The 23436-nt window shown below is 48.1% G+C and overlaps 1 protein-coding gene across 2 annotated transcripts in view; it reads left to right on the top strand.

The window, feature by feature from the left end:
- LOC144730848 (nitric oxide synthase 1-like) overlaps positions 1–23436 on the top strand; it is a 67613-nt gene that overhangs the window by 1525 nt on the left and 42652 nt on the right. For both annotated transcript variants that reach the window (XM_078611624.1, XM_078611622.1), the window contains exons 2-8: positions 4055–4097; positions 9403–9522; positions 9916–10064; positions 10321–10483; positions 11917–12008; positions 13501–13642; positions 13897–14033. In XM_078611624.1, coding sequence (XP_078467750.1) covers positions 4068–4097; positions 9403–9522; positions 9916–10064; positions 10321–10483; positions 11917–12008; positions 13501–13642; positions 13897–14033 — 833 coding nt within the window. In that variant the 5' untranslated portion in view covers positions 4055–4067. The remainder of the gene's footprint in view (positions 1–4054; positions 4098–9402; positions 9523–9915; positions 10065–10320; positions 10484–11916; positions 12009–13500; positions 13643–13896; positions 14034–23436) is intronic.

Raw genomic sequence — 23436 nt, 5'->3', positions numbered from 1 at the left:
CATTTTTCACGACGTTTCGGCCACAACGCAAGCAGCCGTCCCTCGACAGACCTGTTCTCCACCTGAAGATGGCTGCTTGCGTTATGGCCGAAACGTCGTGAGAATTATTTTATTATGTTTTATTTTTATTATTTTATTATTCTCCTTCTACGTGACTTTACCGAAAGAACCAAGAAGATTAATAAATGCTGTTCAGTACTCTGGTTCTTTCGGTAAAGTCACGTAGGTATAACATAAAATACTGTTGTTCAGTGTTTATTGCTTCGTTTTGTTAGCTTTGGGGCACCGTGGTGGCGAGATATTATCTACCTCGCCTGGTATACAGGAGGACGTGGGTTCGATCCCGACGCCTACTGTATATTTGGAGTTCGCGGTGTCTCCCCGTGGTCGCGTGGATTGTTCTCTTGGTCTTCCGGTTTTCTCTGCAAAACTAGAAACATGCGTTTAGATTATTTGGCTGCTATAAATTTCCAGATGATTAGCCACTTCAAGATATAATTTGTGGCCAGGTCGCTTCTGAAAAATAGCTAATAGTTCATTGGGCTTTACCAAGTACTGTAAATAAAATATTTTAATTTAAAGTGAATGAAACATTTTACGTATAGCAAACCCTTGCGGTAAATGTATAGCGGCACAGGTATAAAGCTTACAGGAAATGTGGCTGTCAACCGCCAAAGGCAAACTGTACCTCAATAAATTTGGCGCAAAACCGCGATAGCTAAACCTTGCGAGAGGAAATGGTTTGCTATACATTTACGCTTGTATTAATACAAACACCATGAACAATCAAGTAATACAATAAATACTGTACTAGGGCGGAATAATTCACCTTCCCATCTTTGCTAATGATACTTAGGTTGCTGGATTATTTAGGTCTGTAAAGCCTACAGGCCGATGAACTCAATTCTCAGGTAACGATTGTAGTGACCCAAAAGGGCTCCCGGCTGAGGGGAGCGGGGAAACAGAGGAGGGTGAGGAGGATACATTTTTGCTTTTGGATAACGGGCGGGAGTTGTCGGGGCAAGGGGAGCGTGGGTATGATGTGCCGGTGACATAAGGTGATGTGGCGATGACATAATGTGATGTGCGGTGACATACGGCGATAAGGGGACCGACCATCGGGGACCGGGGAGAAATGGGGTGATACTGATAAGAGGAGAAGAGGTGGAGCGAGGAAGAGGGTATAAAATATCACGGGAGGATGTGAGTTTATCTCTCCCTTCCAGTCACCCGCAGTGCTTGATGTATATGCCTGGTGTGGCATGTTTGCGATGTGTCCTGTGGTGGTGTATCTGTGTTTATCTGATACTAGCTTGTTTGCCCGACCTAGGACGGAAGCTGTAATATTTACGAAAAAATTGAGCAGAGTATAATTGTATCTTGTGTAAATTTAATGGCACAAAAGTATGTGTGGGGGCTGACGCCCCCCTTCTCCTCTCCCCCCTCCTCCTCGGCCACTTCTCGCCGGGCTGCCGCCGATGGGATGATCGCCCCCCCCCCGCACCAGTGTCCTCTCTGAGGGACATGGCTAAGTGGCTGGCTCACCACCGTCCGGAGTTATCCCACGTACACCACCACTAATGCAGAGGTGGCTGCGTGCTCGCGTGTGCCTGCGTAGGCGCACCTTCGCTCACCACGGCTTGTGCTAAAAATAAAAATAGCCGTATGAATATGCACATGCCCCCCTCCTGTTGGGTCAGCCTTAATCCGCTGTACAAACACGCACGCGGGCATAAGCACTCGGGCACAACGACGGCCGTATTGCTGATAATATACGCACGCCCCACCGTTAATGCGATCGTCGCTATGTAAACACACTGCGTAAAACGCGCTGTGTAAACACGCACACGAGTGTCAGCGACCGTTTATGATGGAATACATGGGCGCTTGACACGCACGCACATACTCACAACTACGCTCTCCCCACACACACAGAAATCACGTGGCGTCGGTGCTCTGTGCTCAAGTTTATTAATGGCGCGTCGATAAAAAAACCCTGCATTGGCCCGGAGCAAAATTCTCAGCGAGCAGCGCCCAGCCTATTCCTATTCAATCCCTGGGTGGACTCTTACTCTACTTCTCACTTCGCGGTGGGAATCGGAGGGACGAGGGTACGAGAGGTCTCTGTCTGGGGTTCAGTCGTAGCAGCACTCGCCAGCGTCCCTCGGACGCTTCGCGCGGCTGGGAGTCCGACCGGGTAGCTGAACGGCTGGAGGAGAACTGCCCAACGTTTTTTTCCCTCCCTCTCATGCCCTCGGAATCCAAAAATCCAGGGTCATGTGGTGTTATCCTGCGCGGCCAGTCGGGCGCCTACTTATTGATTTTCAACCGATGCCCCGCCCCTACTTGGAGCGTCGCTTTCCATTACGCCTTGATCCATTGTCTACGCGCCAGTCCTCCCCACCCCGGAATCAATCGGTTTGATCGGGGCGGTCGTCCCGGGTCCATAGCGTCAGTCAGTCCAGGAATTTCCCTCCCACCTCCTCTTATGCGCTGCTTGCTGGGTGTTTGCCCCCGAGGCCCTATCTCTCTGTGCTGTGAGTGTTCTCATTGCGGTTCGCTCGCTGAGCTTCGTCGTGCCCATACAACTTTAAGCCAATTCACGGGGGCCGCAATGCAATTTGGCTTGGGGGGGGGGGGTCAGCCAATCTCCTGGCACTGGGAAACCGTGGGACATCCCCGCTAGGGCCCCTCGGGTAAAAACCCATGGTACCAGGTGACCCCCCACGAGACCCTACGTGGGTGCATGTGTGTGTTTAGTGGGGGTGTGCGTGCGTTCGTGTGGAGGGGTGCGAGGGGATAGCAGCACCGGCGGAGTTGCTCCGTTGCTGTGGCACCACATATGTCATCAAACACTTGACTGCATTTCACTGGAGTACTGTATTAATGGCAGTGATTCTTGCACAAAACTACGTCATAAAACACCTCACTTCATGTCACTGTAGCACTGTATATAACTGACCTTCAATTTATTCAAATTCACTGCTCTGATACTTTATTCTCTTCTGCTTTCGGTCGCTGGGGTTGAAATAAATTGGAATAAGATACAATATCTGCAAAATCACCAATAAATGTTTATTTTACCATAATGTAGAAGCATAAATTAGACTTAACTTTTGTCTCAAGTGTTGAATAAATAAATAAAGACACAAAATCCACTTTGTTGCTGCGTAGAATTATTTATTAGATTTACTTTCAATAAAGAAACGTCCAACTTAAAGCGAATTTGCGAAAAAATATATTTCCACTCGACCTTCTGCGTGAGTGTAAAAATCCACCCGCTCATGAATATTAATGAGGTGGGGGGGGGGTTGCGGCATGTGGAGTGACGTCACGCGCTTTACACACAAACAGGCATTCTTGGCTCATTATAGTAGTAATGGTGTAATGTATCTGATTTGTGTAGTTTTACTGTGGTGTGTAATGCTGGCGTAATGTATCCGAACTGCTGTATCGTATCTGTATGGTATATCGAATGTGGTGTGTGGGGTGAATTATGTTTAGTGCAGGGGTCGGCAACCAAAAAGAACAAGAGGAGCCATTGTTTTCGAATTAGTAAAAAAAACTAATGTGAATATGAGATAGTCCTTAATAAATAACGTCATGAAGCAGTCCTTAAAGAGCCGCATGCGGCTCTGGAGCTGCCGTTTTCCGACCCCTGGTTTAGTTCTAGATTTGGTTTAGTGTTGTGTAGTGTAGCGGTTAACGCTACGCTGCGCTACAAACCCGGCTTTCGATTTCTGCTCACGGCCAACACCCGTGACGATCATCTGAACTGATCCTCGGTCTCCCCTAGGTCGACTCAGCTTCACATGAGTACCTGGTGCGGTGTTTAAACGTTGCCATAAGGGAGACAAAGGCGGCCAGGCGTGGTTCTGGCCACCCACCCCATCGTGTGCCATATCGGCCTTTGTAAGCGCTCACTGACAGTACTTGTCCCGACAACCTGTTAAACTTGGCTATACGGGAGATCTTTGTCTCTGTACGTTTAGTGTGGTCTATACGTGTGCTATATTTTTACTCCCTCATGTCCCCTCTCTCTGTGTCCACTCAGCCAAGGGAAGACGATGGAGACTAAGAGCTCACGACCCTCGCAGGTAACCCCTATCCCCACCACCCGGGACTCCAGACAGACGACGACTCTCATATAGCCTGGGAGCAGCAGGTTGGTGCAGATTAACATTTGTGCCCCACAGAAAGAAGCGCCTGGATTCGATTTCAGACTCGGGAGATTTTTGCTGTGTGGAGCTTCATGTTATCCTCCAGTTCTACATAGGTTTTCTCTGGCTCCTCCGGTTTTTATCCATTGGTAAAAAAAAGTACTTTTGAACTAGTTTTGGCTAAACATCCCAATGCTGAAGATGTACAATTTGGATACGCATTGCAACATCGGTCACTTCTGCAAGAATCGAGACTCAGTGAGGGTTTCCTGGGTAAACAACCATAATGATAAAGTATGCAAACCTCCATTAACTAAAGTTCATAGGTTATAGGCAGATTAACACACGGCGAATTTTGTATTCTTTTTTAAAATTATACTTTCCTTAATTATCATTGTTGATGCCTCCGGCTTGCAAGTGACTATAAATTCATTGTATGCATGTCTTTTTGGGGAGCAGTGGCATGTTAATTCACGCACTATGCTACAAACCCATTAACCGGAGTTAGATTCCCTTCATAATTGCTCACTATCAGCACTTGTCCCAACAGTCTATGCAGATGTAGAGGTGTAATTGTGTATGGGAGCGGATGGCCAACAAACACAAGGGGCGTGGTTAGGGCCGTACACATAGGAGGTGCTCGCACCGACGTCCGCACCTGCATCCCCCACGGGCCCCTCCCGGGGGGCCGAGTACTATAAAAGGTGGTGAGCCGGAGGGCTCGAGGTCGAGTATCAGCTTTAACCAGCGAAGACGGAAGACCAGCTAGAATAGGCCCCGGAGCTTCCCTGGCTCGCTGTCCTTGTAAGGGCTGACCAGGGCAAGCCGGTGGCGTGGCCCCGAGAACCCAGACTGACGAGCAGGTCTGGGGACTCAGGGGGCCGGATCCCAGCTTGACCAGGGCTGGGACAGGTAGCCTCCCTTAGCTCCCTAGTGGAGGACTTGGGCTTAGGTTAGCGGGGCTTAGATGTTGTGTCTCCCTGTTAGCCGAGTAAGGGGACGTTACCCCTTAGGTCCTGTGTATACTCGCTAACTGTATACAAGTTGTGTTAATAAATAAGTGTGCCTCCGATCCCGTCGTCAAGCCTCCCGAGTACTTACTACACAGGTAATACAGGGATGTTTGTCTTGTTACGTTTGAGTTTTTGTGTATCTTTGAGTATGTACATGAGAAGAGAGTGGGTGTGTGTGCACCGGTGGGTAGTGTGATTATGACCAGCTCTGGTCTGGTAGCAGAGGTCTGACTCTTGAGTCGAGATCCATTATTATTTCATCAGATGGATAATGCTGTGTGGAAGCTACCTGGCCTGTTGCTCCTCACGAAGCTTTGGGTCTTCTTGGCCACAGTTATGCCCTCTCTTCTCTATGCTTGTGAAATGTGGATCCCTCTAATTGAACATCTACACCAGTTTGAAACATTCAGGCTGGTCTGACTTATCCTGGGTTTTACAGGTTGGATTGTATGAAGAGCTCACAGAACCTTAAAAGATCTGGACACAGTCCCATCGTTAAGCTCACTCGTCAGACAAGATTGAGTTGGCTAGGTGATGTAGCCTGCATGCCCAGCCACTGCATATTTAAGCATTTTAGTTTGGCCGAATAGAGGGGGCTAAATAGGCGCAGGATGGGCTAGAGAAGAGATGGGCTGATGTGGTAAGGGAGGACATAGACTTGTGGCCTCTGTGGGGGAGGCTCGTGAAGGACACTACTGTGCTGTTGGAGGCAGTCGCACTCCAACAATGTCATCAACGTCCACTCATTACCACTGAAATCACCTACACCCTCGTCTACAGTGTAATTGGGCCTTGCCACGATTACTCCAATTCCGTCATCGAGTACCCTCAAGAAACTCCCAATGGTTGCAAAACAATCTCGCCTGCGTCCTCCTTGGTGTCCATCATCCTCGGCTGGATTCCCTCGACTCCCTCTGCTCCCTCCACTGGCTTCCCATCGCCAGCAGGGTCAACGGCTCCCTTGCTTTCAGTAGTCCACCTGATCACTCTTCGCTCCTGTCATGCTGCACTGCAGTTCACGGTAGAACTCTCCTCCCACAAATCACAACCTCCTTCCTTTCTACACCGAGGACAACGACCGTCAACTGCCGGACATCGTTTCTACATGGCAACCCTCACCAACTGGAATGCTATCATCTTGCTTTACAATCACAACATTCAATCTGCACATACTTTTGTAATATGAGGCTATATCCGGCTCACTGACGTATCACAACTCGTCATGGTGATTGGCTCTGCCGGTGCTGGTTTACAGCCAATGGGGGGGAAGCCTGGGGGCATGGCCCTGACGTGATGGAGAGGTGACAGCTATGGAGATTGGTTCTGCTGGCTTTGGCCTCAGCCAATGGGGTCAGGGGCGTGGTCCCGGGAGCTGACGAGGGAGCCTGGAAGATTCGATGCAGGCTAACAAGGATTGGCTGAAGCGTACCACGTGACCCGGGTATTAAATAGGGGTAGAGAGGAACGACACGTGGTCAGAACGGGAACAAACGGAGGGAGGGGCCACGTGGGAGCGGGGCTCCGAGCTGCCACGTGGCAGTGCGTCTCTCTCGGTCTATCTGTTCCCTTCACATTGCCTATCAGCAGCGTAAAGTAACTGTAACCTAAAGTGAATAAAAGACGGATTCCAGAAGTCGTCTCAAAGAGCTTTATTACATTGGTGTCAGAAGTCTCTTCTGGGACCGTTTGGACGATCTTTCAAGATGTCCAAGCACCTCAGAAAGAAGAACCCACCGGACCCTCCGTCGGAGGAAGAAGTTGAGACGGACGAGGACGAACTGCTGGGAGCTACGGCTCCTCTGCCTCCGGCTGCTGCTCTCCTCGGCGCCGCTCATCGCCGACAGGCTGCAGAAGCGACGGCCTCAAATGCGGACGAAGGATGGCGGCTAATGGCGGAGCAGATCGAGTCACTCCACGCGATTTTGCTGAGTCTGGTGACGGCGGTCGCATCCTCAACGGCTCTGGGTCGGCCGCCGGGGTTTCAGCCGAGTGCCGAGGACCAAGATTTTCAGCGGGAATCGACGTCCGCCTTTGCTCCTGCCGCGCGGGGAGAGGCTTTCATCTTGGACGGGGCGGCTGTGATGGAGCCCCCGGACGCCATCTTGGACGGGGCTGTCGCCATGCGGCCGCCGGACACCATTTTGACGGAGACACGAAGAACGCGGGAAGCGGGAATAGAGACACTCGAGGCGTCGGCCATTCACCGCGGACATCGTCTTCCTCAAATTAAGGAATTTATCGCCGGGGGCGATTGGAGTGCCTTCACGTGGCGCTTCGAGTCGGCCTTTAGATCCGTTTGATGGACGGAGGCACTGGAGGCGCTGCCCACGCTGCTGGATGATGTCTCCCTGGCGGTCTTCTGATCCATCCCGGCGACCAAGAAGAAGACACTTCGTGATGCTTTCACAGAGATGGCGGAGTTTTACGACCCGCCGACGGTGGCTACCAGAAAATTTATGTCACGTCGTCGAGGATCAGAGGAATCGCCCTTGGCCTACCGGGGGGCGCTGTTAGCGTTGGCCATGGCCGCCTACCCCGACTCGACGGCTGATCTCCTGGATCCTCTCATCCTTTCCCGAATGCTTGAGCTATCTCATGAACTGAACATCTCGCTGCCGGTATGCGGCCATGAACCGCTCACGTCGTGATGGGTGGCGCGCTGCTTGGACGCTAAGTTCAATCTGAAGCACTGGGATCAGATGGCGGCATGGACGGGGAACCCCCAAATAGACGGTCCACCATTGGGGTGGTCTCCACGGCGGGTCGTCCACTGCTCCGATGACTCCGGCGACGACGAGGTGGTGGCTGCTGTTCCGCGCTGGGTCCCGAGACGCCGGCTGCGTGACCAGCGGGATGATACGGGTCGACCACGTGCAGGGCCCGGGACAAGCCACCGCCGGGCGACGACGGCCACGTGCTTCAAGTGTGGCCGACGGGGCCATTTCGCCCGCGATTGCCGCTGCCGACCTCTGCCTTCTCCGCTTCCGTCGAGTCGACTTCCATCTCCTCCACCGGGCGCGGATCCACGACACCCTCGGCCGAGTCGGCACAAATCGGACACCCGGCAGATGAACAGGTTTTGAGGGACAACGAGACCCCCGACGTCTCTCCTCCAACGGGACCTATCCCAGATACGACCGAAACCGAACATTCTTCTTTTTCTTCTCCACGGCAACCACCTCCTGCAGATCGGGCAGCGAGGCGACCATGAACGAAGAGGGCCCTGTGTCGCGTACGTGGTCGAAATTTATTCCGTTTCGTTAGTAATGATTGCCTTGCGGTCTGTTACCCTGTTGTTACTGCGCTACAGGGGCGCCCTAATGTATGTCTGTTGTTAATGGTTGAATTCCTTGACGCGTAGACGCCTATTCCCCCCCCTTACCTTGTCAATGCGTCTCAAACGCCCTAATAATTATCTAAATTGGATTCGGCTTGTCACCCTTTTCCCAGCCGAGATGGCTGACTTTTTACACCGGGGGGGGGGGGGGGGGTGATGTAATATGAGGCTATATCCGGCTCACTGACGTATCACAACTCGTCATGGTGATTGGCTCTGCCGGTCCTGGTTTACAGCCAATGGGGGGGAAGCCTTGGGGCATGGCCCTGACGTGATGGAGAGGTGACAGCTATGGAGATTGGTTCTGCTGGCTTTGGCCTCAGCTAATGGGGAGATGAGTCAGGGGCGTGGTCCCGGGAGCTGACGAGGGAGCCTGGAAGATTCGATGCAGGCTAACGAGGATTGGCTGAAGCGTACCACGTGACCCGGGTATTAAATAGGGGTAGAGAGGAACGACACGTGGTCAGAACGGGAACAAACGGAGGAAGGGGCCACGCGGGAGCGGGGCTCTGAGCTGCCACGTGGCAGTGCGTCTCTCTCGGTCTATCTGTTCCCTTCACGTTGCCTATCAGCAGCGTGAAGTAACTGTAACCTAAAGTGAATAAAAGACGGATTCCAGAAGTCGTCTCAAAGAGCTTTATTACACTTTTATGAGACACTTAAAAGGCCCACCTCTTTCGCCTAGCTTTCAAGTGAAACTGAGCTTGGCTTCGGGCCTCAGTCACAGTCAATTATGTCTGTAAATTATTGTGCTCGTTAAAAACGGCATGATTATTATTAATCCACTGCTGGATGAGAACCGTCCCATGCTGTGCTGATTGTAGGTGTTATTTGGTAATACCTCTCCACGCTCGCCAGTGTATATTATGTGTGTATATCTGTGTGTGTGCAGGGAGTGGCGCCCAGCTTGTGCCCTCACAGTGCCGTGTCCCGCAGGGCGCGCTTCGTGAATCTGCGAAATATAGAGACGGGACACGAGTTCCGAGATACCCTGCACCTGCAAGGGAATAAGGTTCCCTACACACCCTGCACACACTGCAGTCACTGCACACACTGCACATCCTGCACACCCTGCACATCTCACACACTCCAGACACCCTGCATACCTCGAAAACCCTACACACTCTGCACACCCCAGACACCCTTCACATCCTGCACACATATAAGGCAGCAATTGGGAGCTATTCAATTTAAAATCATATAGATTGAAAACTATTTTTTTTAGAACTGCTTTTTGTGTTTAGTTTGTTTTCCTTCCCCCGCACCTCGCATTACCACGGTTGGCGGCGTACGGTGCAAAAGAAGTTTAACATACATTCACACCCTGCACACCCTGCATACCCTGCACACCCTGCACAGCCGGTACAGCTCCGTTCCGCCCTGATCACCATCTTCACCCCCACAGCCCGTCAGCTGCATGGGAGGAATATGCAAAGGCTCCATCATGTCCCCCGAGGAGCTTGCGTGCCCCAGCAGGGCCTCCCCCAAACCACGCGCGGAGCTACTGGAGGAGGCGCAGAAATTCATCACTCAATACTACTCCTCCATCAAACGGTCTGTCAGCAATTACTTGTTTACTCATTTATTTATTCATTGATTTCACTCCTACCCCACTCACGCACTCATTCACTCATATTGTAACTCGTTTGTGCACACACTCATCGTACGCATGCCCACGCTTTCATTCATTTATGTATTCATTCACCTGCGAGCTTTGCCCACTGTGTCTGAACAAGGGTATTCCTCAGCTCTGGATGTCGAACCCCACAAGAGTCGTGGTTTTCTCCCGGGTGCCATGTTCCCTGCGCAGGCAGGACTCCGATGCACACACGGAGCGACTGATGGAGGTGGCACGAGCGGTGGAGGAGAGTGGTACCTATTCTCTCACAGACACTGAGCTCATCTACGGGGCCAAGACCGCGTGGCGCAACGCAGCCAGGTGCATCGGCCGCATCCAGTGGTCCAAACTGCAGGTGACTGTGAGAATGAGAGAGTGAATGCAAGGGAATGGCAGGTGATTGTGAGAAAGCGGCAGTGTTGTGGTTATCTCACTGCGCTACGAAACCGGTGACCCGAGTTTGATTCCCGAACCAATGGTGGGTCTTCCTGACTTCAACATCATCAGGGAGACAAAGGTGACCAGGCGTGGTCCTGACCACACCATCCCGCCATTTGCCGTGCCGGCCTTTATAGGTGCCCGCTAACTGCACGTTCCCCAAAAGTCTATTAAAGGCTTCTTTGGTTCTTTCGGTAAAGTCACGTATAAAGATAAAATAATAAATTAAATAATATTATTATTTTATCTTTATACGTGACTTTACCGAAAGAACCAAAGAATAATTCCTGCAGTCACGAAAGCTCCAAAATTAAGATTCTATTAAAGGCTGTATGGGGGATTTTTGTGTACCATGGGTCGAGTGGTGGCACCATAGATAGCGTGGTTAACATGCTGCACTATGAACCTGCCTACTTGAGTTTGATTCCCGCACACAACCAACACCAGTGGTGAATATCTGAACTAGTCCTGGCCTCTCATAGGTTGACTCAGCCTTAAATGAGTATCTAGGTGGATATGTAAACATCAGCACTGGGGAAACAAAGGCGGCCAGGCCTGGTCCTGGCCACACCACCATATTGTGTGCTATACTGGTATTCATATGTGCTTGCTAACAGTGCTTGTCCCAAGAACTGAACAGACTATAAGGGGATCTTTGTGTTTGTTATCACAGTAAGTTAACACTGGGAACCACAGGTGGTGGCATCTAGCAGTCATCTCAGTCATTTAAACCATGACACCTGGGTCTGTCTCGTGACCTTCCAGAGAACATACTTCACTCCACGTGGCCGCAAAGTGTGTCATTTAGTGTGGCACAGGTTAGGCTTTGCTATTTATCTGAATTTGTCCTGGTTGACTCAGTCACTCAAAATGGACAAAAATAAAATAATTTTCAAAGTAATTGAGAATAACCGACAGTGCAATTACAAATGTATGAGTTAATGAATGAATAAACGGATTAAATTAATTACAGGTTATGGAGGATTTTTCATATTCACAATTTAATTGATAATACCAGGATAACGGCTGTGACCAACTCTCCCTGAACGTGCCGATCTCGTCAGATCTTGGAAGCTAAGCAGGTACAGCCTGGACATTACTTGTGCTGGTGACCACTATGTATAGCAGGACTTTTATCGGTGGCTTCCCAGCTATAAGCTGCACTGGCCAGTGTATAGTCAAACTAACCCGCACAGTCTGCACAGCGTGGGTAGGCCCTCATCCAGCAGTGGATTAACCTTAACTCTAACTTGTATGTGTACTCCAGTGACAGCTGCCACCACCACACCGTGACCCCTCTGTCAATGTTTCAGCATCTTGAACTCATACAAATTCTCGCTGTGCCGGCAGCTGTTTGACGCGAGACACTGCAACACGGCAAGTGACATGTTCACTTATATCTGCAACCACATCAAGTATGCAACTAACCGGGGCAATATACGGTGAGCATTTCATGCAGCTACTACCTGTGTGAGTTTTTGATTGTTCACCACTTTTTGATCACACTTTTACCTGTTCACCTATCCACCTGCTTACCAACGTATCTGTTTATTTTCCCACTTGTTCACTTGCTCACCGGTTTGCCTGTTTACCAGCTCACATGTTCACTTGCTGACACGTTCACTTGCTCCACTCCCTATCTCTTCGCCTGCTCATCAACTTACTCATATTTTCACTGGATCCAGTTTGCCAGCTCGCACATGGAACAATATTAATTTGGTAAAATTTGTATTAGCGCCATTATTATCGTACAATGCTATAACGAAGAGTAATCCACACATTTAATAAGTAGGTACGAACAACATGTTATTCAAATGTGTTATTTTTTTACAGTAAATTGTTAAATGTGTGGATTATATTTTAACATTCTGGTGTATTGAAACAATAAAATTACGTGTTCACATTACAACTACATTTTTTTGGCTGTATTCGGTGGAGGAGGGATTACAAACCATAATAGTATTGTGCTTTTGCGATCTAACCCAAAAAAACTATTATGGATTGAACTAATGATTCGTTTCCTGGAAGGCACAAGTGTTACCACTGCGCCACCATGCCTCCAAAAAATTAAAGAGTGAATGTAAATGTATGTCCATGATCATTTAATTCGCTCTCACACAAAGACGGGCGATTTGTATCTGACCTTTGCATCCAAATCATCTCCCACTATTATTAAATTCGTTCAATGAGCAATTCTAATCTCATAATTATATCATTTTCCCATCAAACATTTAACATCCTATTCAAATGTGTTTTTTTGTTAATAGACAGTATCTTTAATTGTTCTTATTTACAGCACCGTGAGCACCTCAATGTGTAATCGTTTCTGAGACCTGACATGGTGTATTCTTTTAAATGTCCATTGCTCTTAAATACGAATGACTAATTTAAAGGGATGCTGTCGTGATGTCAAGGTGAGCACACTGGAGTTTGCAATCCAGTGGTCGCTGGTTCAATGTCTTGGTGTGGCAGTTGATGCAACAGAAAAGTAAATTAAAGCCCCACTGCCACCACCTCTGTCCCCGCGGCAGAATAAATGAGTTCACCACAGTTCGTCAATCGGCAGGTCATGTTCCAAATGTCTATCTAGCATGGAAGAGTAGGCCTAAAATACTCGAGAGGGGTTCTCCAGAGCTCCCTCTTTTGGAGAACCTTTCCACCATTGGCGTGACAAGGAAATTGCAGGGCTACACCATTACCTTTTTTACTGATGTAAATTAAGTAAGTCACATTGCGAGATCATGACTCTTGCTCCATTTTTATCGTCACCAGTCACATTCAAAGCCGCCACCACCTCTTACGGTCCATAGTTTTAATACAAAGGTGGTCAAGCGTGTGTGGTGCTGAACCAACACCACCGCCCTCTCTCAAGCTTGCCGTGATACCCTAACACCTTAACAGGCGCTCGCTAACAGCACATCTCTTCACCACCAGCTCTGCCATCACGGTGTTCCGGCAGCGCATGGACGGGCAGCACGACTTCCGCGTGTGGAATTCGCAGCTGATCAGCTACGCGGGCTACAGGCAGCCCGATGGCTCTGTCCTGGGGGACCCGGCTTACGTGGAGTTCACAGAGGTGGGGGCATGGGAGGGTGCGGGGGGGGGCTGTTTCCCCGTGTCGTATATATGTTACTGTGTCACTGTGCCCCCGTGTTCCCATGTCCTCGTGTCTCCGTGTTTCTCTGCCCTCATGTTCCCATTCCTGTGCACCCCCGCATCCCGTCGTTCCTTTGTCTCCATGCCTCATGTCCCCATTTCCTTGGTCCACGTGTCCCTGTGTGACTGTGCCTCCGTGCCATCCTGTGTGCACGCATTTGTGCTATCCTTCAGCTGTGTGTGGAGCTGGGCTGGCAGCCCCCCCGTACACGCTTCGACGTGCTGCCCATGGTGCTGCAGGGGAACGGGGAGCCCGAACTCTTTGTGCTGCCACCTGAGCTGTTGCTGGAGGTGCCCATCCGACACCCCAAGTAAGGACAACACAGATGCAACAACATCACCAGCCATCAATTGCCATAAAGTGGCGGTAACATCACCATGACGCTTGTGCCAGGCCACGTGCACTCTGAGACTATGTGAAGTGTCGAAGGCTCGCTGACAGGAGATCATGGGTTGACTGACTGCGCCCGCTACTTTGCCAACTTGCTATATTTTATCCGCCCGGTGCTCCGCTTGTTATTGTGAGCGTCGCTCCTCTGCCCTCCGTTTTTGTTGGAGGGCGACTGTCTCCAACTGCCCAGTGGCGTCCTTCACGAGCCTCCTCTATAGAGGGCGATCTTGACACCGCTGCTACCAGTCATCCCCAAGTCCACTCAGCTCCACATCCTTCTGTACCGCATCAGTCCATCTCTTATACAGCCTATGTCGTGCCCGATTATCCCCCTCTATCTGACAAGACATAAGCTGTTTGGGCATACGATGGCTGGGCATGCAGGCTACATGACCCAGCCAACGCAGCTTTGCCTGCTGGAGGAGCTCACTGATGGAAATATGTCCAGATCTTTCAAAAGATTTGTGAGCTCCTCACACAATCCAGCCTGGTTGAACCCGAGATGGATTGTTGGCAGGCCAGCCTCAATGTTTCTAACTGGCACAGATGTTCCTTTAGAGAACACAAAATAGCTTTGCATGGAGCGACAGGCCAGGCAGCTTCCACACAGCGTTATGCAGCTGATGAAAAGATAATGTCGCCCGACTGATTCAGAGTGAGACCTCGGCTGCGAAACCAGAGCTGGTCAAAAGCACACTGCCCAAGAACGAAAACTTTTCCACTCTCTCTACAACTGCACCATCATTCATGGGGATTGATGGAGGGGAGCATTTGATAACATAAAATACCCAGGCAGGTGCTTCGTTTTTGTGCGGCTGATGTTAAGGCCCCATCACTTTGTAGTATGCTCCAGGTTCAGCAGTAGCACCTCCAACTCCTCCTCAGAGTGGGCGATCATCAGATCATCCACATGCATGCATGTATGTTGAACTTCTTTCACACTGTACATAGCCAACTGTGCTAATCGCATACATACACATACACACAGATATATGCACACACATGCACACATACAAATATACAGATAGTCCTCAACTTACGAATACCTGACTTACGAACACCCGCACTTACGAACCAGCTTCCACGATTTTTTAACATTAACTTAAAACAGGAACTCGCAATTACAAACTGAACTGCAGAACTATTTTGTTCAGCAGAGCGATCCTCCGCGAGATGTAATGAGTCAGCCTATGTGTGTGGAAGTGAGTGTGAGGGGAATAGTAGTGTAGCGGTTAGTGTGCTGCTCTACAAACACAGCGATTCGAGTTCAATTCCCGATCACGGCCAACACCAGTGACGCCTTTGTATCCTCAGTGGCGATGTTTACACACCGCACCAGGTACTCAATTGAGGCTGAGTCGACCTAGGGGAGGCCCAGGACTGGTTCATATAATCGTCACTGGTGTTGGCCGTGAGTAGGAATCGAACTTGGATCGCCGGGTGTGTAGCGCAGTGTGCTAACTGCTACACCATTGCCCGTCCCTTTTTGCCAAAAAAGTCCTGTAGATATAACTGCTTAATCTGAGCTATTTTTAATACTTTTGTAATGCGGGCGTAAATGGGCGGGTCGGATGTGACGATCCGAGAGGGAGGAGTCAGGGTCACGTGGGGGGAGATGTTATAGCGGGGAGACAGGAAGACATCTGGGTCAGTCGGGGGAGTGAAGAGTGGAGACCATGTTGGGTGGTCGCCGTGCCTCAGCCTGGTGGCTGAGGGGCTCATGACGGCGCCAGCCAGCGGGGTGGAAGAGAGAGTTGGGGATAGAGACAGAGAGTGGCGAGATCGCCACAGAGGCCACGCAGGGCGAACGTTGGAGAGTGGCGAGATCGCCACACACGGTAAGACTCGGCACCGCCAGCCAGCGGTGACCGAGCACGGAGGAACGGGGAGCAGCGGTGGAGCTGCTGTGAGAGCAGCCGGAGGGCTGCACAAGGGGGACCTGCAGCGGAGCTGCAGGAGCGCGAAAGGCTACGGGAGCGAAGGCAGAGGTCGAGCTGCCAAGCGGGGGAGACTCTGAGCGAGGGTCGTGTGGGACAAGTGTAAGAACCCAAATAAAGGACAACGGAGACAGACCCAGGATCGAGTCCTTTATTACACTTTGATACCTTCTCTAGTCTAACATTGGTGAGACAAGGCCATAAAGAAGGCTTTCTCTTATATAGGTCTTTCAAAGACGATGCATATATTATCAGAGCATGTTTGCATGTTTTGCCACAAGTATATGTGGTTAATGCAAATTTGATGCCTTGCAATAGATATTTATTTGTTGTTTAAACATTATAACACCTGCTTTATTGCCAGAAAGGGTAAAGCCTATTCTTATTTTTTCATGATTTAGTGTTTAGTTTATTTGGCATACAGTACAGTACTTATTTAAATTGTGATGTATCTAGATTTTCTTGCCATATACCTAACCCCATTATTTAAGAAAGCCTTTAGTATTGAAAATCGCGATTTTGGTTTTTGTGGAACTTTCTCAGAACGTAACTCCTGCGATATTCAATGGTCTCCTGTACATATCGAAAAACACATTTTACTAATCATGCAGCAGTCAGACTGTAGACTATGGAGTCATGTGGTCTGCAGTGCGATATCCCTCTCCCTAACCGTGTATTTAAAACTAAATTATACATGTTTACCCAGGAAAAGCTCACTAAGTCTGAAGTCTGTTTTCAGGAAGTTCCTGCCAAGTGTTCACAGTAGGCAGCGATGTTACTGTGTATACGCCAAAATGGAGTAATTTTCAAGACATGTTTAAGCATTTGGATGTATTGCCAATACAAGTTACATTGGTTTTTTTAGCTATGGGAGTAAATTAGAAAACCCAGAGGAAATCCATGCAGAACATTGTGGAAGAACATACAAACTCCACGCAGAAAGGTGCCCGAGTCAGGAATCAGGCAAATCTTGCTGTGAGGCATAAGTGTTACCACTGTGCCACGATGTCGCCCGTGCATCACTTGGACCCCCCCAATGTGGACTCTTAACTCCACTGCAAGAGAATGGTTTATAGATCAAGCCGGATGCGAGTCAGCCTGATCCATAAAACTAATTTATTGCATTTCGATTTAAAGCTTTCGTGACTGCAGGGATTCATCTTCTTGGTTCTTTCGGTAAAGTCACGTAGAAGGGAAGTAATAAAATAATAAAAATAAAACATAATAAAACAATTCTCACGACGTTTCGGCCACAACGCAAGCAGCCATCCTCAGGCGAAGAATGAAACACCCCAAGCTTGGAGCGTATATTTAAGCTGGGTTAGAGGGGGGGGAGGTGGGAAGAAGAGCACCTAAACAAAATAATTTGCATATCAAGAGGAATTCAGCATATGGAAAATGCGTAGGAGGTGGGCGGGGGGGGTTCCAAATCAATACTATGCCCGTGCATTATGCAGGATTAGCAGCATCAAAGGGGGGGGGGGAAGGGGGGGAGCATTAACAAAGGAAAGGAATGTTAATAGTATGTAGCTGTAGTTACTAAACAACCACGTAAAAAACTACAGTATAAACTGCATGACAAACTAAAGTATAAACTACATAGCATCATCAGTAAACTTACTATACTCTACAATAAGCTGAGTTACTAACAGTAAGTAATACATGAAAAATTCTACGTTGTAAAAAATTATATAATATGCTTCCATCTAAACTTTATTCTCTTACATCACACGCGTCTATACCGTACTATATACTTCCATAGGCAAAACCAACATTAAATTACATACTGTATTGCTATAAACCACCCTATACCTTATACATTTTTAATATAACACTATGTATTATTCTACCCACCCTAATGTGTATCAAAATGGTTTATTACGTCCTTCCAGTGATTGCTAAGCCAGAATCCATCTTCTCGGTTAAAATTGTCTCTGTGTTTGTAAATGTGGATCGCCTCATGTACGAATCTCTCATGATAGCCAGATGGCTTGCAGAGAACCTCTGTCTTGGAGAAGTCAATGTCATGTGAGCCCACTGAGTTGTAACAGTGATCTGCCACGGCTGAGGTGTTTGTCCTACAGTGTTTCAGGTCAGCTTTATGTTCACGGATGCGGTCCGAGACATGTCGTTTGGTTTCCCCAATGTAACTGCTACCACAGAGGCAACTTAGTTTGTAGACACCAGGGTACTGTATGTCTGGAACCACATCTTTTACAGACGGTACCAGATCACGGATTTTATGTACTGTGTTGAATCGGACCTGGATCTTGTGTTTAATCAGGATTTTGGAGATCTTTTTTGTGACCCCAGCAATGTAGGGTAAGGTGATGGTCTTGAAAGGCTCCTCAACAGGATCCTTCTTGGTGGTTGGAGTGATGGCTTTGCGGATGGTTACTCCGACTACACAATCCGCAAAGCCATCACTCCAACCACCAAGAAGGATCCTGTTGAGGAGCCTTTCAAGACCATCACCTTACCCTACATTGCTGGGGTCACAAAAAAGATCTCCAAAATCCTGATTAAACACAAGATCCAGGTCCGATTCAACACAGTACATAAAATCCGTGATCTGGTACCGTCTGTAAAAGATGTGGTTCCAGACATACAGTACCCTGGTGTCTACAAACTAAGTTGCCTCTGTGGTAGCAGTTACATTGGGGAAACCAAACGACATGTCTCGGACCGCATCCGTGAACATAAAGCTGACCTGAAACACTGTAGGACAAACACCTCAGCCGTGGCAGATCACTGTTACAACTCAGTGGGCTCACATGACATTGACTTCTCCAAGACAGAGGTTCTCTGCAAGCCATCTGGCTATCATGAGAGATTCGTACATGAGGCGATCCACATTTACAAACACAGAGACAATTTTAACCGAGAAGATGGATTCTGGCTTAGCAATCACTGGAAGGACGTAATAAACCATTTTGATACACATTAGGGTGGGTAGAATAATACATAGTGTTATATTAAAAATGTATAAGGTATAGGGTGGTTTATAGCAATACAGTATGTAATTTAATGTTGGTTTTGCCTATGGAAGTATATAGTACGGTATAGACGCGTGTGATGTATGAGAATAAAGTTTAGATGGAAGCATATTATATAATTTTTTACAACGTAGAATTTTTCATGTATTACTTACTGTTAGTAACTCAGCTTATTGTAGAGTATAGTAAGTTTACTGATGATGCTATGTAGTTTATACTTTAGTTTGTCATGCAGTTTATACTGTAGTTTTTTACGTGGTTGTTTAGTAACTACAGCTACATACTATTAACATTCCTTTCCTTTGTTAATGCTCCCCCCCTTCCCCCCCCCCCTTTGATGCTGCTAATCCTGCATAATGCACGGGCATAGTATTGATTTGGAACCCCCCCCGCCCACCTCCTACGCATTTTCCATATGCTGAATTCCTCTTGATATGCAAATTATTTTGTTTAGGCGCTCTTCTTCCCACCTCCCCCCCCTCTAACCCAGCTTAAATATACGCTCCAAGCTTGGGGTGTTTCATTCTTCGCCTGAGGATGGCTGCTTGCGTTGTGGCCGAAACGTCGTGAGAATTGTTTTATTATGTTTTATTTTTATTATTTTATTACTTCCCTTCTACGTGACTTTACCGAAAGAACCAAGAAGATAATTTATTGCATCCAAATGTAATAATGTGGAGCCACATTGACGCATGCACACATCTAAACCCACGACCTCCCGCCGTGACACCGAATCGTAGGAGAAGCAGGAGGTACATTGAACGTGAAGGTGTGTGAGTGGGCATATGTATGGGGAGCGGCAGTGTAGTGGTTAGCGCACTGCGCTATGAACCCAGCGACCCGAGTTCGATTTCCGCTCACGGCCAACACTAGTAACGATTATTTGAACTGGTGCTGGACCTTCCCTAGGTCGACTCAGCCTGAAATAAGTACCTGGTTTGGTATGTAAACATTGCCACTAGGGAGACAAAGGCGGTCGGGCGTGATGCTGGCCACCCACCCCCTCGTGTACCGTTCTGGACTTAATAGGTGCTCGCTAATAGCACTTGCCCCAACAATCTGTTAAGGCTGTACAGGGGATCTTTTAATATTTGATTTTCCGTCGCCCTCGCCTTTTGATCATAATGTTTTTTTTTTATCATACTTCACCAAGCTTCAGTTTACTGACCAGTACCAGTTCAGACACATGTAAATGTCAGTTTAACACGTAGGCTTTCGCGACCAATATTATTCATAATCAACGTTTTTGGGTTTAGATCGCGTTATTTATAAATGTGTCGTAACCCTCCATTCTGGCGAATTGCCCGATGATGCTGGATGCAATTACCAGCGAACGTCGTACTCAAAAATTGTAAATGTTGTGGTTTCACTCTTCAACACACCGGTGGGCTAAAGCAGTGAACTATTTGTTTTTTGTCAACGTGACACTTTTTTACTGATTGGCCGTGTCGGGTGGTGGAGGGTTACGACACATTTATAAATAACGCGATCTAAACCCAAAAACGTTGATTATGACATGTAAATGTACTGTATATTTCTATATAGGACAGCAGGGTGTTGCAGTGGTAACAATTGGGGATCACAACAAAAAGGTCCTGTGTTCGATTCCCAGCTTGGGTTTTGTGTATGAGTTTATAGGTTATCCCCCTGTTCTGCATGGCTTTCCTCCGAGTTTTCAGATTCTTTTCTCATAGATAAAAATAAACCATACAAAGTTACTGGTGATGCGGTTTGCATTTCACAAATTATTTGGTGATGATGCATATTTTTTTTTCGGGTTAGGCCACGTGGTAGTTTTATGTTAATTCTGATCATTAACCTTCCAGCATTCAACAAGATTGTCACGTTTACAAATATGTCATTTATTCGTGCCAATGTATTTATCCAATTCTGACCAATGAATCTCACCGATGGCTTGAGACTTTTTCATAACCGAATTTTACATCAAATCCGATGTTTTACTCAAACTGCTTTGAGCTTCATTAGACAATGAACTACTGTATCACCTGACTGTTTTTAATCATCACCTCACCAACTGCCAGAGCATGGGTCAAGCATGGGCCATTCCCCTTTGTTTGTAATTTAGGCCTGACTTTTTAATACGTTTATTATTAATATTGTGGTACTGGCCACCCACTCCCTCGTGTGCCCTTGCCGACCTTCATGTGTGCTCGCTTACAGTACTTGTTCCAACAGTCTGTTAAGGCTATATGGGGATCTTTGTCTTTGCGTGTATATGTTCCTCTGTCCCCATGCGGGGTGTGTGTAAATGTGTGTGTGTATATATTGGTTGTGTGTATGTATGCTGTATACACATATACGAACACAACAATTGGAGAATGATAAAATTCGAGTGACACAGTTTGCTTAGGCTCATTGCTTGACCCTGCCGGGACCAATGTGCAACGCGCATATACCTTCGTTCCTTTGATTTGTTTTTTACCACCGGCTGCACACTTTTCCAAAGGACAGAACACACACAAATCAATTTGGAGGGGTCACCCTTTCCAGTTGCACCCCACATGACCCCCTCTCATTCGCATGCATGCATTTCCATTCCGAGCACGACTCCGCTAATGTGATTTGCGAGGGCTGCCTACCGACCACGTGTGGTCAGCTATGGGCTTAGTCACCGAAGTTTGATGAGAAAATACGATGATGTCAGCTCAGTTCGGGATGGAGAGGGGTTGAAAGTCTGGTGGTGGGGGGGAGGCATTGGGCATAGAGGCAGTGGCGTAGCACAGTTGGCATTGGCACTCCTGTCCAATTTGTCCTCCTCTTCTTGGTTTGGCGCCTGGGTCTTCATCCAGCAGTGGATTAATCTTGGCTGATGATGATGGTTAGGATCAGTCAGTTCATAGATGATACACAAATAAATATAGCAAAGGCACCCAAAACCCCAGCAGGTCTCACATCCGTGACTGTGACGCGAGGTGATAAGGTTTGAGAATAGAGGAGTTGGTGGCCAATGTGTAGTGAGCGTAAGTAGTGCAGGAGACGTCGATGGAGGCAACACGTATTTATTAACAGGAGCTACGATACAGCACGTAGCGAACCCTCACACTTGAAGGGGTAACGGCCCCTTCACCCGATTCTACTAGAGGATGTGTTCCTCAGCTAACGTTCCTCGTTAGCTCCTACTACACCCCTCTATCTCAGACCATCCTAAAGGAGGCTAACTGACCTGGCCCAGCTTCGGCTCAGGCCCGACCCTCAGCCACTCGAGTCTGGCCCTCACAGGGACCCAGACCTCGCTCTCTGAGGTCGCCCCTGGCTTGCCCTGCTCGGCTCTTATAAGAACTGCTAGACAGGGTAGTCCCAGGGCTAGGCTAGTCGGTCTTCAATCTTCACTGGCTCTTCATCGTCTTCTGACTCCGACGACTGCCTAGAGCTCTCTCTCTCTCACCGCCTTATATACCTAACCCCCCCCCCCGAGGGGCGGGGCTGTGTGGGATCCCAGCCACAGCCTCCACACAGCCCCCCAGGGTGGTGACCGTTTGCGGACGTTGATGTAGACACCCCCAACGTAACAGCTCGCCACACCCCGTTACGTAATACCTCTACAAATGCATATTGTGGGCTCTTCTAGAACATGAAAATCAGTAGCTTGGTTGTCATGGGGCCCTGGCATAAGGACTGAAATGGAGGGTCCTTTCTCCTGCCCCCCCACCCCTTCCTGTGTAGACTGGCACCTGGACCCCTTTGTACCACCTGCACAATATATCCCACTGAGCACATGTCGAGACAGAGTACGTCCCCATATTAAAATTAAGATAACAATGGAGTCTGTGCACGGCGCTTATTATCATTGTTGGAAATACATGTCCGACCTGTACGTCTGTACCTGCAATCATACGTAAAAACATGAAATTCAATACAACTAACTATGTATGAATGTTGAGCTTATTTTGCACCGTACGTAGCCGTAACTGTGCCAATCACCACTAGGAGATCCAACTTTGTAAAAATGTGGGTTCAACAAAATATAAGCAGAACCCCTTCTGTATCTCCACATATAAATAAAACATTTGTAGATCAGTATTACTTTTCAGATTAATATTATCCAAAAGCGTTAATTTAAGGAAGCAAACTGAACTTGTTTTGACCCTCTGGGTCTCATCAACAGCCAAGCTTGTTAAACAAATGCTGCTGGATTAGCAGGTGTTATTGGTAAGAGCACTGGACCCCATTCACAAATATATGTGTTTGCTCATGGACATGTACGTTAGGCTCCAACACCAACCAACTTGCTTGTGTTGTAATGCAAGTGCGTTAATCATACTGATACAGAATAATTATGTTTTTTTTTAAAATAATAAACTTGCTTTTTGACGGTTTATTCTTGCTAATTTTGCCACAAAACTACACAGAACTCTAAATTGGTACTGAC

This window comes from Lampetra planeri, chromosome 37 (assembly GCF_965212315.1).
Source record: "Lampetra planeri chromosome 37, kcLamPlan1.2.h2, whole genome shotgun sequence".
Taxonomy (NCBI): Eukaryota; Metazoa; Chordata; class Hyperoartia; order Petromyzontiformes; family Petromyzontidae; genus Lampetra; species Lampetra planeri.
The sequence above is the reverse complement of the archived record's forward strand: the minus strand, read 5'-3'. Positions and strand labels throughout refer to the sequence as shown.